The sequence below is a fragment of the Dermochelys coriacea genome, chromosome 4 (assembly GCF_009764565.3).
Source record: "Dermochelys coriacea isolate rDerCor1 chromosome 4, rDerCor1.pri.v4, whole genome shotgun sequence".
Classification (NCBI taxonomy): Eukaryota; Metazoa; Chordata; order Testudines; family Dermochelyidae; genus Dermochelys; species Dermochelys coriacea.
Genome location: NC_050071.1, coordinates 53,483,257 through 53,498,681, shown reverse-complemented (window position 1 = coordinate 53,498,681; position 15,425 = coordinate 53,483,257). Strand labels below are relative to the sequence as shown.

General features: G+C 40.3%; 1 protein-coding gene across 14 annotated transcripts in view; it reads left to right on the top strand.

Moving 5' to 3' along the window:
• Nucleotides 1–13,509, top strand: part of MGAT4D (MGAT4 family member D) — a 103,118-nt gene extending 89,609 nt beyond the window's left edge. For 12 of the 14 annotated variants that reach the window (XM_038400429.2, XM_038400425.2, XM_038400430.2 and 9 more), the window contains 5 exons: nucleotides 6,616–6,694; nucleotides 6,811–6,892; nucleotides 7,462–7,551; nucleotides 8,056–8,168; nucleotides 8,834–13,509. In XM_038400429.2, the coding sequence (XP_038256357.1) occupies nucleotides 6,616–6,694; nucleotides 6,811–6,892; nucleotides 7,462–7,551; nucleotides 8,056–8,168; nucleotides 8,834–8,854 (385 nt within the window). In that variant the 3' untranslated portion in view covers nucleotides 8,855–13,509. The remainder of the gene's footprint in view (nucleotides 1–6,615; nucleotides 6,695–6,810; nucleotides 6,893–7,461; nucleotides 7,552–8,055; nucleotides 8,169–8,833) is intronic. The other 2 variants (XM_038400427.2, XM_043512829.1) reach the window with 1 other exon arrangement.
• The last annotated feature ends 1,916 nt before the right edge of the window (nucleotides 13,510–15,425 follow it).

The following is a 15,425-nucleotide window of genomic DNA, read 5'->3' as shown; positions in this document are numbered from 1 at the left end:
TGTAGATCCTTGATGATGCGTTGGAGAGGTTTTAGTTGGGGGATGAAGGTGATGGCTAATGGCATTCTGTTGTTTTCTTTGTTGGGCCTGTCCTGTAGTAGGTGACTTCTGGGTACTCTTCTGGCTCTGTCAATCTGTTTCTTCACTTCAGCAGGTGGGTATTGTAGTTGTAGGAATGCATGATAGAGATCTTGTAGGTGTTTGTCTCTGTCTGAGGGGTTGGAGCAAATGCGGTTATATCGTAGCGCTTGGCTGTAGACAATGGATCGAGTGGTATGATCTGGATGAAAGCTAGAGGCATGTAGGTAGGAATAGCGGTCTGTAGGTTTCCGATATAGGGTGGTGTTTATGTGACCATCGCTTATTAGCACCGTAGTGTCCAGGAAGTGGATCTCTTGTGTGGACTGATCCAGGCTGAGGTTGATGGTGGGATGGAAATTGTTGAAATCATGGTGGAATTCCTCAAGAGCTTCTTTTCCATGGGTCCAGATGATGAAGATGTCATCAATGTAGCGCAAGTAGAGTAGGGGCATTAGGGGACGAGAGCTGAGGAAGCGTTGTTCTAAGTCAGCCATAAAAATGTTGGCATACTGTGGGGCCATGCGGGTACCCATCGCAGTGCCGCTGATTTGAAGGTATACATTGTCACCAAATGTGAAATAGTTATGGGTCAGGACAAAGGCACAAAGTTCAGCCATCAGGTTAGCCGTGACATTATCGGGGATACTGTTCCTGACGGCTTGTAGTCCATCTTTGTGTGGAATGTTGGTGTAGAGGGCTTCTACATCCATAGTGGCTAGGATGGTGTTTTTAGGAAGATCACCAATTGACTGTAGTTTCCTCAGGAAGTCAGTGGTATCTCGAAGATAGCTGGGAGTGCTGGTAACGAAGGGCCTGAGGAGGGAGTCTACATAGCCAGACAATCCTGCTGTCAGGGTGCCAATGCCTGAGATGATGGGGCGTCCAGGATTTCCAGGTTTATGGATCTTGGGTAGCAGATAGAATACCCCAGGTCGGGGGCTCCAGGGGTGTGTCTGTGCGGATTTGTTCTTGTGCTTTTTCAGGGAGTTTCTTGAGCAAATGCTGTAGTTTCTTTTGGTAACTCTCAGTGGGATCAGAGGGTAATGGCTTGTAGAAAGTGGTGTTGGAGAGCTGCCTAGTAGCCTCTTGTTCATACTCCGACCTATTCATGATGACGACAGCACCTCCTTTGTCAGCCTTTTTGATTATGATGTCAGAGTTGTTTCTGAGGCTGTGGATGGCACTGTGTTCTGCATGGCTGAGGTTATGGGGTAAGCGATGCTGCTTTTCCACAATTTCAGCTCGTGCACGTCGGCGGAAGCAGTCTATGTAGAAATCCAGGCTGCTGTTTCGACCTTCAGGAGGAGTCCACCCAGAATCCTTCTTTTTGTAGTGTTGGCAGGAAGGTCTCTGTGGGTTAATATGTTGGTCAGAGGTGTGTTGGAAATATTCCTTGAGTCTGAGATGTCGAAAATAGGATTCTAGGTCACCACAGAACTATATCATGTTCGTGGGGGTGGAGGGGCAAAAGGAGAGGCCCCGAGATAGGACAGATTCTTCTGCTGGGCTAAGAGTATAGTTGGATAGATTAACAATATTGCTGGGTGGGTTACGGGAACCATTGTTGTGGCCCCTTGTGGCATATAGTAGTTTAGATAGCTTAATGTCCTTTTTCTTTTGTAGAGAAGCAAAGTGTGTTTTGTAAATGGCTTGTCTAGTTTTTGTAAAGTCCAGCCACAAGGAAGTTTGTGTGGAAGGTTGGTTCTTTATGAGAGTATCCAGTTTTGAGAGCTCATTCTTAATCTTTCCCTGTTTGCTGTAGAGGATGTTGATCAGGTGGTTCCGCAGTTTCTTTGAGAGTGTGTGGCACAAGCTGTCAGCATAGTCTGTGTGGTATGTAGATTGTAATGGATTTTTTACCTTCAGTCCTTTCGGTATGATGTCCATCTGTTTGCATTTGGAGAGGAAGATGATGTCTGTCTGTATCTGTGCGAGTTTTTTCATGAAGTTGACAGATTTCCACTCTATACGGCTAAATTCAGTGCCTTGCATAATGACAGGTTTCAGAGTAGCAGCCGTGTTAGTCTGTATTCGCAAAAAGAAAAGGAGTACTTGTGGCACCTTAGAGACTAACAAATTTATTAGAGCATAAGTTTTCGTGAGCTACAGCTCACTTCATCGGATGCATTTGGTGGAAAAAACAGAGGAGAGATTTATATACACACACACAGAGAACATGAAACAATGGGTTTATCATACACACTGTAAGGAGAGTGATCACTTAAGATAAGCCATCACCAGCAGCGGGGGGGGAAAGGAGGAAAACCTTTCATGGTGACAAGCAAGGTAGGCTAATTCCAGCAGTTAACAAGAATATCAGAGGAACAGTGGGGGGTGAGGTGGGAGGGAGAAATACCATGGGGAAATAGGTTTCAGAGTAGCAGCCGTGTTAGTCTTTATTCGCAAAAAGAAAAGGAGTACCCGTGGCACCTTAGAGACTAACAAATTTATTAGAGCATAAGCTTTCGTGAGATGCATCCGATGAAGTGAGCTGTAGCTCACGAAAGCTTATGCTCTAATAAATTTGTTAGTCTCTAAGGTGCCACGGGTACTCCTTTTCTTCATGGGGAAATAGTTTTACTTTGTGTAATGACTCATCCATTCCCAGTCTCTATTCAAGCCTAAGTTAATTGTATCCAGTTTGCAAATTAATTCCAATTCAGCAGTCTCTCGTTGGAGTCTGTTTTTGAAGCTTTTTTGTTGAAGTATAGCCACTCTTAGGTCTGTGATCGAGTGACCAGAGAGATTGAAGTGTTCTCCAACTGGTTTTTGAATGTTATAATTCTTGACGTCTGATTTGTGTCCATTCATTCTTTTACGTAGAGACTGTCCAGTTTGGCCAATGTACATGGCAGAGGGGCATTGCTGGCACATGATGGCATATATCACATTGGTAGATGCGCAGGTGAACGAGCCTCTGATAGTGTGGCTGATGTGATTAGGCCCTATGATGGTATCCCCTGAATAGATATGTGGACAGAGTTGGCAACGGGCTTTGTTGCAAGGATAGGTTCCTGGGTTAGTGGTTCTGTTGTTTGGTGACAATGCATACCTTCAAATCAGCGGCACTGCGATGGGTACCCGCATGGCCCCACAGTATGCCAACATTTTTATGGCTGACTTAGAACAACGCTTCCTCAGCTCTCGTCCCCTAATGCCCCTACTCTACTTGCGCTACATTGATGACATCTTCATCATCTGGACCCATGGAAAAGAAGCTCTTGAGGAATTCCACCATGATTTCAACAATTTCCATCCCACCATCAACCTCAGCCTGGATCAGTCCACACAAGAGATCCACTTCCTGGACACTACGGTGCTAATAAGCGATGGTCACATAAACACCACCCTATATCGGAAACCTACAGACCGCTATTCCTACCTACATGCCTCTAGCTTTCATCCAGATCATACCACTCGATCCATTGTCTACAGCCAAGCGCTACGATATAACCGCATTTGCTCCAACCCCTCAGACAGAGACAAACACCTACAAGATCTCTATCATGCATTCCTACAACTACAATACCCACCTGCTGAAGTGAAGAAACAGATTGACAGAGCCAGAAGAGTACCCAGAAGTCACCTACTACAGGACAGGCCCAACAAAGAAAACAACAGAACGCCATTAGCCATCACCTTCATCCCCCAACTAAAACCTCTCCAACGCATCATCAAGGATCTACAACCTATCCTGAAGGACGACCCATCACTCTCACAGATCTTGGGAGACAGACCAGTCCTTGCTTACAGACAGCCCCCCAATCTGAAGCAAATACTCACCAGCAACCACACACCACACAACAGAACCACTAACCCAGGAACCTATCCTTGCAACAAAGCCCGTTGCCAACTCTGTCCACATATCTATTCAGGGGACACCATCATAGGGCCTAATCACATCAGCCACACTATCAGAGGCTCGTTCACCTGCGCATCTACCAATGTGATATATGCCATCATGTGCCAGCAATGCCCCTCTGCCATGTACATTGGCCAAACTGGACAGTCTCTACGTAAAAGAATGAATGGACACAAATCAGACGTCAAGAATTATAACATTCAAAAACCAGTTGGAGAACACTTCAATCTCTCTGGTCACTCGATCACAGACCTAAGAGTGGCTATACTTCAACAAAAAAGCTTCAAAAACAGACTCCAACGAGAGACTGCTGAATTGGAATTAATTTGCAAACTGGATACAATTAACTTAGGCTTGAATAGAGACTGGGAATGGATGAGTCATTACACAAAGTAAAACTATTTCCCCATGGTATTTCTCCCTCCCACCCCACCCCCCACTGTTCCTCTGATATTCTTGTTAACTGCTGGAATTAGCCTACCTTGCTTGTCACCATGAAAGGTTTTCCTCCTTTCCCCCCCCCCCCCCGCTGCTGGTGATGGCTTATCTTAAGTGATCACTCTCCTTACAGTGTGTATGATAAACCCATTGTTTCATGTTCTCTGTGTGTGTGTATATAAATCTCTCCTCTGTTTTTTCCCCCAAATGCATCCGATGAAGTGAGCTGTAGCTCACGAAAGCTTATGCTCTAATAAATTTGTTAGTCTCTAAGGTGCCACAAGTACTCCTTTTCTAATTTGTCTAATGTAATTGTGGATGTTCTCATTATCCATATAAATGTTAAATTTTTCTAATCCTAGTAAGTTCTTGGTCTTGATATCTTTTGACAGTGAGCTCCATTGGTTGACTATGTGTTACGTGAAAAATTATTCTATCATGCTTAACTAAATTGAGAGACAACATATTTAAAATGTTCTCTTGTTCGTGTAGTATCAGAAGGGGTAAACGGAAGTTCCTAATTTTCGTTCTCTATATTATTAATTGTTTTGCATATGTCCATCCTGTCTTCTTTGACAAATAATGTTTTTTTCTCTTGGCTTCCCAGAAAGACACTCTCTGCAAAAATACATTGTGAAATGCATTCTCCATCACAAATAACGTACATGAAATCATTTATACCACTAGATTTGTAAAAATGTATTTTACAACACATTAATGTAATGAAAAAATACTGTTGCCCCTTTGGTGTCTTGTGGGTCAGTTCCTCACCAGATGAGAAATCGGTAACATGGCTGACAGATCTGGATATTTTCTTCGTGCAGCTTTGGTATTTTGCACTATATATACACCATACTTGAAGACAGCCTGAATGTTGTTTGCCCATCTCATCTGTCAGGGATCTTCACCAAAACACCAGTGCCTGACTCCTAGGGAGTACCTCTGCCTCAGGAATAGACTCAGGTTAGAGAGAATGTGGCAGGGAGAAAACTTCTTTGCAGCATCACAAAACTAACGACAATCCAAACATTTATTCAAAGATTTTACACTGCTTACACACTCAGAAAAAGAATTTACAAGATCATGTGTAATATCCCCATCAGGTGACCCCATCATAACAATATTATAACAAATATTGCAGCATAAATAGAAACTGCTGTGACTCACAATGTTCATAATTCACTAGCTTACATGTTAATAAACTTAAATAGTCCATGTCTTCCATTTTCCCAATGTGGGGTCTAAAAAGGAAGAAGGTGGCTTCTACACAACATTGTCTTTTCTAGCTGATGCCCCACTATTCTAGTGCTGCTAAATGTTGAGATATTTATTGTGAACCTTATATTTGGAGTTTTTCTTAGTGCCTCAGCTCCTGGATTCATGTGAAAGGGAGAATCTCAGGTTTCATTTAAAAAAAAAAACTTTTATGAGCCTGAATGGTTGCAAAGAAAGGATTATAAGCATGAAATCTAAAGAGGCTCCAAGGCCTGAAGGCAAATGAAAAGAATCCAAAAAGTATTTTTTTAATACTTTTTTAAAAGTTTTTGGGGGCCTAACTCATGATTTTTGAATGCTTGAAGTTGGCAATACTGTCACCCATTGGCCAATATTGGAGCTTCTTAGAAACATTTGAATTGATCAATAGACCTCCATGAATAATTGAGGGCTGCCATTGGCACATAGATCACACAATAAGAGGTGCTAGTTGGACACCCTGTCATCAAGGAAGGTTCATAAGAATTAGGAGACAGCCCACTTTCTGTACCTAAGAATGCTGGATTCACAAGGAGGTCCACACTCTTGTAACAAGACTTGGGGATGATCCTTATGCAGCTGCCTGCAGGGGTACCGCAGGCCTCAGCTAGGCTTTGGAATGATATAGGATCACTGGGGTCTGTGTGTAAGGGTTGGTGAAGCTTGGAATGGTTTAGGTTGATTGGGATTTGAGCACTGAAAGGGAGAAAGGTTAGTGACTATTCGGCATGGTTGTTGCTTTCCCCGTCACTGTTTCCAGAACAGGTTGTCTTTTGGGGAGATATTGTTTGAAATGTAAAGGTTTTAGTACAGTTTGGCCAACTGGCTGCAAATGCTAACATCTGTCTCTGGTTTCACTGACTTGTTATTTGCAATAGAGAACGTATATTTAAAGTTTTACTTCAGAAAATTATTCTTGAGAATAATAGAATTTTCTACAATACAAAAATATACAGAAATCATATAGTTCTCATTGGCAGGTACCTCTTTAGAAGTGGAAACATGGAACACCCTGGTGATAAACTGTTTAACACTACTGTAGAAGTTTGGCCTGCTGCTGTAAGTGTCTCATTTCCCAATTCATTACACAATACTACTCATTTTATGAATGAAGTTTGGAAAAAATATATTTTATAAAACCTGGTTTGGACTTTTACTCTTTTGTTTTGTTATAGGAAACAGAATTATTAAAAGATGCAGTAGGCCATGGAGGCAAAGTTAACGACCAAACAACCAAAGATGGATATTTAAAGACAGGTAAACTACTTAGTACTATTTCAAAGACTAAAACAATTTGCTTGTGTATACATACTATTAAAAAAAAAACAATACACTTGAAAGCTCCATTAGTTATATAAGAAACTCAGGAGCTCAAAGTAATCAAAGAATACATTTTGAACTTCTGCAGGTTACAGTATGTGGTTTGGTTACTTAGAATTCAATATGGCAGAGTAATGAAAACAGACTTTAGTAAAGGGGATAGTGAAGGTTTTAAATTAAAGAAAAAGCCCAATCATTTCACGCTCTTCAGTAGGATAATTGACTGTGACTTGAGTTTTGCAGCTTGAGCTAATTGATTTTGACATCATTAACTGCCAGCAACAAAGGTAAATGTTTCATCAGAATATGCTATTTTTAAAGAGATCTTCTACATCTTAACATGATACAAATCTATTAAACAGTATTTTCTATTAGTAATATGCTGATGTACTGTCAACATCACAAACCAAAAGAATGATTTCAATAATGTTCAGAGGCTGCCTAACTTCACACAAAACAGCCATGAGAGGGACGATGACCCTTGTAATCTTTATCCCAATGGTTAGGGTACTGGGATGTGCGAGATCCCCTGATTCAAGTCCCTCCTCAGCCTGATGAGAAGAAAGGATGTGAACAGGGATCTGCCATCATCCCCGGTGAGTACCCTAACCACTGGGCTAAAAATTATAAGGGAAGTCTTCCTCCTCTGGATACTGTGTGTGGAATTAAGTGGGCTTTGAGCACACATATGGATTGGGCCCTGCAGGCAAGATAGGTGTCAACCCACCTACCTTCTCCTGGTCTGAGGATCTCTCTGGGCCTTAGCAGGAGATTCGTGTGCAGGCACTTAAAGGCAACAGTGCTCATACCCAGAGGCAGAAACATAGTCACCTAGGGAACATTTACTGCAAAAATTTAGGTTCAGAGTGAGTTTAGGCACCTACACGATTACGCAGAAGCTAAGTGTAGGTTTTGAGGATAACAGTGGCCCCTAAAAATGGGACTTGGCATCTAAATCTCAGGCTTAGGTGCCTAACTTTTGTAAATCTGGGCCTTAGGTAATATTTATTATTGACATTAAAATGGTCTGTGCTAAATCCACTAGAAAAATGCATTCATTATAGCTCATATTAGTGCTGATTGGTTTTGTTTATATATAGGTATATTTGATAATGGAATAGCAGAAGGCATCATCAGTCCATCAGTAGGAAAAATACAGGCTATTCGTTTATCTATCCATTCTGATTCTCCTGTGTGGGCATTACTGAGTGAGGTAAGCATATGGGATGCATATTAATGGGTCTATTGTTAAAAGCAGTTTCAGCTCCCATTCCTGCCCCTGAGTCCACCTGCCAATATTTATCCCCTTTTCCTAATTTTGAAAAAAAAATTGTGAAATCCCCATGCAGACAGGGGAAAATAACAATACAGGGAAAAAATGAAACTGCACAAGAAGTACTGAAATGGACAAAGGAACCAATTCTCCAACCTTGCCTATGTTGAGTATCACTTACCCAAATAATCATCTTTACTTCAATGAGAAGACGCCTATCAGTAAATACTACTTGGAATAAGTAAGGCTAGTAACATTGAACCATGATGGACACAATTTTCTCCATGACTAGTTTGTTTACTTTTATTCTTTTCTATCTTCTCTTTCAGTAGTAGCAATCTCAGGTGTTATTTGTAGCAAGAGTAGGCAAACATCTTCAGAAAATAGTGTAATTTTAAAACTGCGTCTTTCTGTTGACTGTTTATAGACTCAATAGCCACATCTCATGGGGGGCGGGAATCTCAAAGTATTTCACTGAAAAAATTTGGAGGAAATCCATCACTGTATCCGAAAGGGGAAAATAGATAAATTTTATTCTAACATTTGATATGATTTTTGTAAATTTATTAAATATTTTATTCCCTCCTCCTCTTTTTTTTTTCCAGATATTGATCAAGACTTCCTGAAAATACAAAACTGCAGAAAATCACATTTTTGATGTGTCTTTTCTTAAGGATTGCTTTGAAAACCAGGCCACCTAGTGGTAGCAGCAAATGGTCTGCTGGGAAAAAAAATAACAAACCTTTGTGTACTATTACTACTACTCCTTAACTACTTAATACTGTGTATTAAAAAGTGGGCGGGGGGAGGGACCTAAAATTTTCTTTGAAGGACTTGAATATTTAAAAAACAAATCTATAAAATGTTCCTGGAAGATCTTTTAGAAGCATAAATGCTTTATTAATTTGAATACATAGACATATCACAGGGAGTGACTACACTACTGTAAAATTAAAATAAAATAGTCATTGTTAAAGACAAGATGTTATAAAGACCTCCCAGAGGGAACAGAACATTAAAGTCCTTATTCCAAATTCAGTCCCACCAGAAATAGGGACATTTGGGAGAAAAAAAACAACACTTTTTAAATTCCTTTGAAATATTGACAGAGCATTTTGGAGGAGAAGTGGAACAGAGTGGGAAAACAATATTTTGCTATAATACATAGGACAATCCATCCTAACTAGGGACAGTTTATCAATATGGAGAGCATACTGAAGTTTTATGATAATTTGAGGGTGCTTTCTGTTAACTAATATTTCAGCCTTGAAGCCCATTTAAGATAGGGTATGGTTAGTACCTACTAAATAGAAAGCCCCTTTAAGTTATCATTTAAATAATATTAATCTTAAACAGTTTTTCTCTAGTGAAATGTACACTACACTGTAAAATTGTAAACTGAATTAATTGTAAATAATAAATTATTTCCTGAATTGTATGTGCTGGTGCCTAAATCCTAGTCACAAAGAGGCACAACTTAGTATAAATTTTAAATTAAAAATATAAACAGGAGAAGCTCCATTTAAAATGAATATAATAAGGAATCCATAATACACAGTCAGGTCTGGTGTTAGTGTCAGACTTATACATATACCTCTTTAGCACGAAGTGTGCATACTGTGTCTCTCTCACACACAGTCATTGCACATAATACCAAAAAATAACTACTTTATACCAGTTTTGCAGCAGTTTAACTTCACTGACATCACTGTGGGCCCACATGTTTCTAAACAAAATAATAATAAATTTTAGAGCAAGATAACTTCATTTAAAATCCACTTTCTTTACATTGTTGAAACGGATCAGCAGTTCATGGTCTTTTTTTAAAAAAAAAATCTTGTTTTAATAGTAGAGTATTGTTGATAACGTATGGTATTAAGTAAATAACATTCTGAGATTTACATTTGTGTCATTTAACCCTAAGCAGGGAGCAGTACAGAACTGTATACCTAAGGGGGAAGGATTGTTCCCAGCTTGCAAGGAGTATGTGCTCTAGCTATCCTATTCCTTAGGACATTGCAGCTTGATCACCTGGCACACCCAGGCAGTAATATAAAATGGGGTGGGTCCATACGTCTGCCTCTTCCTCATCCCTTTTTAGGCAATTTCCAGTGAGGTTCCAATCTTGCAAATATGGACACACATGAGAAATTTTAGTTGCATGAATAGTCAGGGATTTACATACATGTTTGCAAGACTGGGCCCTCACCATGGAGCCTTGTGATCTGCAAAGTCTGCAGACCACACCTGCTCCCCATTCTACGGTGCAACAAACCACTCTGCTTAGTGGGAAGATGCAGAGGAAACTGTGAGGGGAACTTACCCTCATCTGTGTCTAATAAGTGAAGTATGATTAAAAGAAGTGAGATTAATATAGGTTAAAAAATCTGTTTAGGCAATGAAGATGTAGGTATATACTGTACAATATACAGTATGGTACAGCATACTACCATTCTCATTAAAAACATTTAATGGGCCAAATGTTGCAACCTTCAGAAGGCCTCAAAGGTAATGGAATAGGATAGTTCACTCAGTGTTACAGAAGTCCAATCTGCACAGAATTCACGCCCTTCTTCACCTGAAATACTGTAGCATCTCCAAGGAAAACATACACTTCCATGGGGTATTGCATTCCAGAAAGACAGAAGCATGTGATTGAGGCCCAAACTTTTCATTTTTCTTTTAACTGACCTTTAGAAACCCCAGCCAATGTGAAAATATTTAAACCAAGCTTATTTTCTGAGACCTCTGTTCAGTTCTAAAGTGCACTGCAGTTTTTGGCACAGTATTCTCTGTTAAAATGACACTGGGTCCCAGAATCATTATGTACATCTTCAGGTTTTCTGTCAGAATCCTGCAGTGCTAAACCTGAGTTTTTAATTGACTGCAGTTTCTATAGTTTGAATCACATTGTTATATTGCAGTGTGCTCCTCCTACCATTGAAATAAAGGGAAGAACTGATAAAGTGGGAGAAGCATGGCCTCCCAGAATCTTTTGTCAATTAAGTGCCTGAACCAACAAGGTGCGGAGTGCCTCCTGCAAGGTGCTAAACACTCTGTTGCCACATTAAATGCCCCCCTGAATTTGGTGCGGGGAGTGGCATGGTCTAGGAAAAGATTTAGGTAAGCTGTAAACCACTGAAAATAGACCTAGAATGATAGTGCCTTGTAGTTTAAGCTAGTATAACTCTTTTGCTACTTAAAAGAACCCTCTTTTTTTTTCCCTTCAAATAAACTTCCCTTAAACTTTGAAGTAAAATGTCAGAAAGTTCACATTGCTTTGATCAACCTGATTTCTTCAGGGGTAACTAACTGCACTGCTGTAGAAATTTTTCCTTCCATGCATTCAACCGTCTATCTAGTCTAATCTGCCTACTTATGTTCTTATATGTTCCCCATCATTGTGATATCTGGGAGCCTTAACCATTCACTTTGAGGAAGTATAGGCACATTATAAATATTAAATTAGTGTAAGTATTGCTTATAAATAGTGACTGTTGTGGGCCAAACTTTGTTTCAAACCTCTCCCGCAGTGAGCTGTGTGTGGCCAGAGAGGTCTGCCTGTACAAAACTTATTGCAGAATCAGAGCCCTAATCACCCTGGTGTAAAGCCAAACTGACTGGATCATTGGAGTTACTCTGGATTTTCATTAAGGGTAATTGAGAACCGAGTTTCATACTCTAAATTTTCTGATACCTAAAAGGTGGTTGTTAGAGTAACAGTAAACTTGAGGCTGTGTTGTGAGCCGCAGGAGATACAAATCACAGAATTCTAGCAGGTTAGTATTAAAGTTTGGTGTCAGCAGGCCTGATTCTGCTCTTCTTTACAGTGGCGTAAGTGGAGGGTAACTTCATTGAAATAAACAGCAACTCTGGATTTAAACCAGTGTAAATAAGAACAGAAATCTGGCTCGGTAATCCAAATTTCCTACTGTAGCTTCACATTATGTATTTTACATTAAAGCTAACAGTGGAAGCTACAAACCTGCAACTCCAGGGAATTAACTCCATAGTTTTGCCCCTCCATATAGGTGTTTAGCTCAAAAGAAGAGGCTATTGAACAGGCAGTACATTCATGCTGACCCTTCAACTTGTGACTCAAACCTGAGAGTTGCACTGCAAACCAGAGCACTGAACCAAGAGAACTTACATAAGAAATGTCTGGGGACAGTGACATGACTGTTGTAGAATCCCCTGGTGGGCTCATTAAGAACTGGCAATGGTCCCACCTACACATTTGTCAGCAAGTGCCAGGGAATCGCACCAGAGCTGGCTGATACTTGAAAGAAGTGGAAAAAGAGGATAAGGAACATTAGATCATATGAGACCTCATAGAGAACAAAAGCATTCTTTGTATTATACGTGTTTCTTGTACAAATACTGTAAACACAAAGCATGAAGGAAAGATTGTAAATGCCAGTTACAAAAATAAAACATAAAATGGCAACATGTCAGATTCCAAAGCAGGGCACTGAGCTCTTTCAGTAAGAAATACTATTTTAGTACAAGCACTATATTGCCTTTATGGGGTTTAAAAAAAATTCTCCAAAACACAGGATGCCTCAGACTTATTACACACATTAATAATTAGTTTAAAAGATATGGAAAAAACTTCAAACAAATACTTACATACTAATGATGCTTGTTCAACCTATTTAATTTTCATTTAAATGCAATGAGAAAGTGACTGACCCTCTAGTGCCTATGTTTTAGCAGTCTGGTTTTAGATTTTTTTTTTTCCCCATGGACTTTTAAAGGAAAATCCTAAAATCTGGTTAGGTCTAAAAGGAATTATCCATCTGGTTTTATTAATTTCTTTGTTGAATTATTTATTGATATCTTAAGGTTCTGTGCTCTGCAGGAAAAATTCTACCTTCCTTCATTATGTGACCAGTTGCATAAGTAAGGGAAGCTCCATGTGGTCCTTCTTGATACCTGTGCATAACTACTGTTAATACTAATAGGCATGCACCCTGAGAAGAGAATAGATCCCTTTGAGACAAGAATAATCCTTCAGATATAGTTGAGATATGTAGGCCAAACAAATTAATACAGCCATGTAATTAGATTAAAATAGATCTTTAAAAATATCTAAATTAATGTACAGACCACACATGGGAGTTCCTCCTTCCACATCCACTCTTCCTCTTTCTCCATTACTTATAAATCACAATCTTTGTAGATGTTTAACTCTATTTTTTATGTTGCATAAACTGTTTGTCTTGTCAGGGTATTTCTACGTTTTGTCTTATTTATTGCAATAAATAAATTTTTCTCCAGATGTATCTTTATTAGCCTGCCTGCTTTGGATTACATGCATGTAAATGGCACTCTTTTTATGGATCTGGGCCCAGTAGTCGGTCTAGAATAGCTGAAATTGATTCCCTCATTCAGTTGTTCCTTAAATGTATGATAGGAATGTGAGATAGACGTCCCAGTTGTAGTGGGAGACTTTTCTTCTTTGGTTTGGGCCAAATTGCCTCAACTAGTGACTGCAAGAAAGACTTTCCTACCCCAGCCAAGTGAGAGTCTCAGTAAATATGTATTAGAGCTAGTTGGGAATTTTCCAGGAGAATGATTTTTCTGAGGGGAAATGCCCTTTTTGCAAAAGTGATTTTTTCAAATTTACACCCCCCTCACACACACACACACACACAAAAAATCCATCAGGAAAATCCAAATGATGGCTCCACAGATGCCCCCATGGAGACTTTTGTCAATATCACTTTCTCCCTGGAAAAACGGACAAAAATCTTCCATATGAGTGTCACAAATTTGGTTGAGCGACCCTTCGTGCGCACTCGCTGGACTGCTGTGAAGGGACCTGGGTGTTTTAAGCCTCCAGATCTGAACAGAGCCTAGCACTGTTGCAGCCTGGGGGTCCACAGACACACTGTATGAGACAGAGGGTCTGCACCCTCCTTTCTGAGAGCCGTGACCTTGTGGTCCTCTTCCCAGACCCCAGAACCAGTGCTGACTTCTTAGATTCCCCTGTAGCTTAAACACGCCCTCTCCCAGAATCTCATCAAAGATCTGAGCATTTAGGGTTACACTTTAACTCTCTCGAGGCACAGTGTAAGTGTAGCATATAACATGCACAGACACTTTGCACAGGGTTCTAACTCTTATTTAACAAATAATGCATAAGAGAGCCCCACTTAGAGCTTGGAGTGTGATTCCCTGCTTGTGTGGACACACTTATGCTAGCTCTAATGGAGCTAGTGCACTAAAAATACTAGTGTAGCCAGGATAGCCTGGGCAGCAGCAAGCAGTGGCATGGGCTAGCTGTGCCAAATACAAAGCTGCCTGAACCCCTAGCATACATTCTCAGCGTATCAGAGTAGCAGCCGTGTTAGTCTGTATTCGCAAAAAGAAAAGGAGTACTTGTGGCACCTTAGAGACTAACAAATTTATTAGAGCATAAGCTTTCGTGAGCTACAGCTCACTTCATCGGATGCATTTGGTGGCCACCAAATGCATCCGATGAAGTGAGCTGTAGTTCACGAAAGCTTATTCTCAGCTTAGCTAGCCAGCGCCACTGCCACCTGTGGTAGTCTGGTTACACTACTATTTTTAGCTCACTACTTCAGTGAGAGTTAGCACCAGTATGTCTATGCCAGTTGGTAATTACACCCCTAGCTCCAAGCAGAGACACACGATTAGTAAACTACCACCATCCTAACCACAATATGGCCCTTACTAGTTCTTTAGGAGACCCATCTCTGTTTACTGCCTCATCAGGTTCCTACATGCTGGGTTACTTCTCTCATCTTGAGCTGGAGAAAAGTGATTCCCCGAGTAAAGTAACTCCTGCCCTTTAATAACTTTCAGCCCCCTATGTCAGGTGAGTTTAGACTTAGAAAAAGTGGTTTGCAGCGGGGAGAAGACCTCTCTTAATGATGGCTGCTTGTCAAAGTGTAATGATGTTCTATCGTTAGGCCTTTCCCACTACCCATGCAGGAATTTCAGACCCACGTGGCAGTAAAGAGACCACAGAGAAGACAAACAAGCTGCACATTCAAAATGGAGTTTGCAGCCTGATAAAATACATAGAGTTCCTGATCTACACAAAATTCATAAATTGTACAGATAGATTCCCCAAATCATCACAGCACGCAGCTATGAAGCTAAAACATTCAGCTTCCATTCTCCCGACATGGAATTTTTCTGAAAATCCCCTTGTGGGAAAAATTTCAG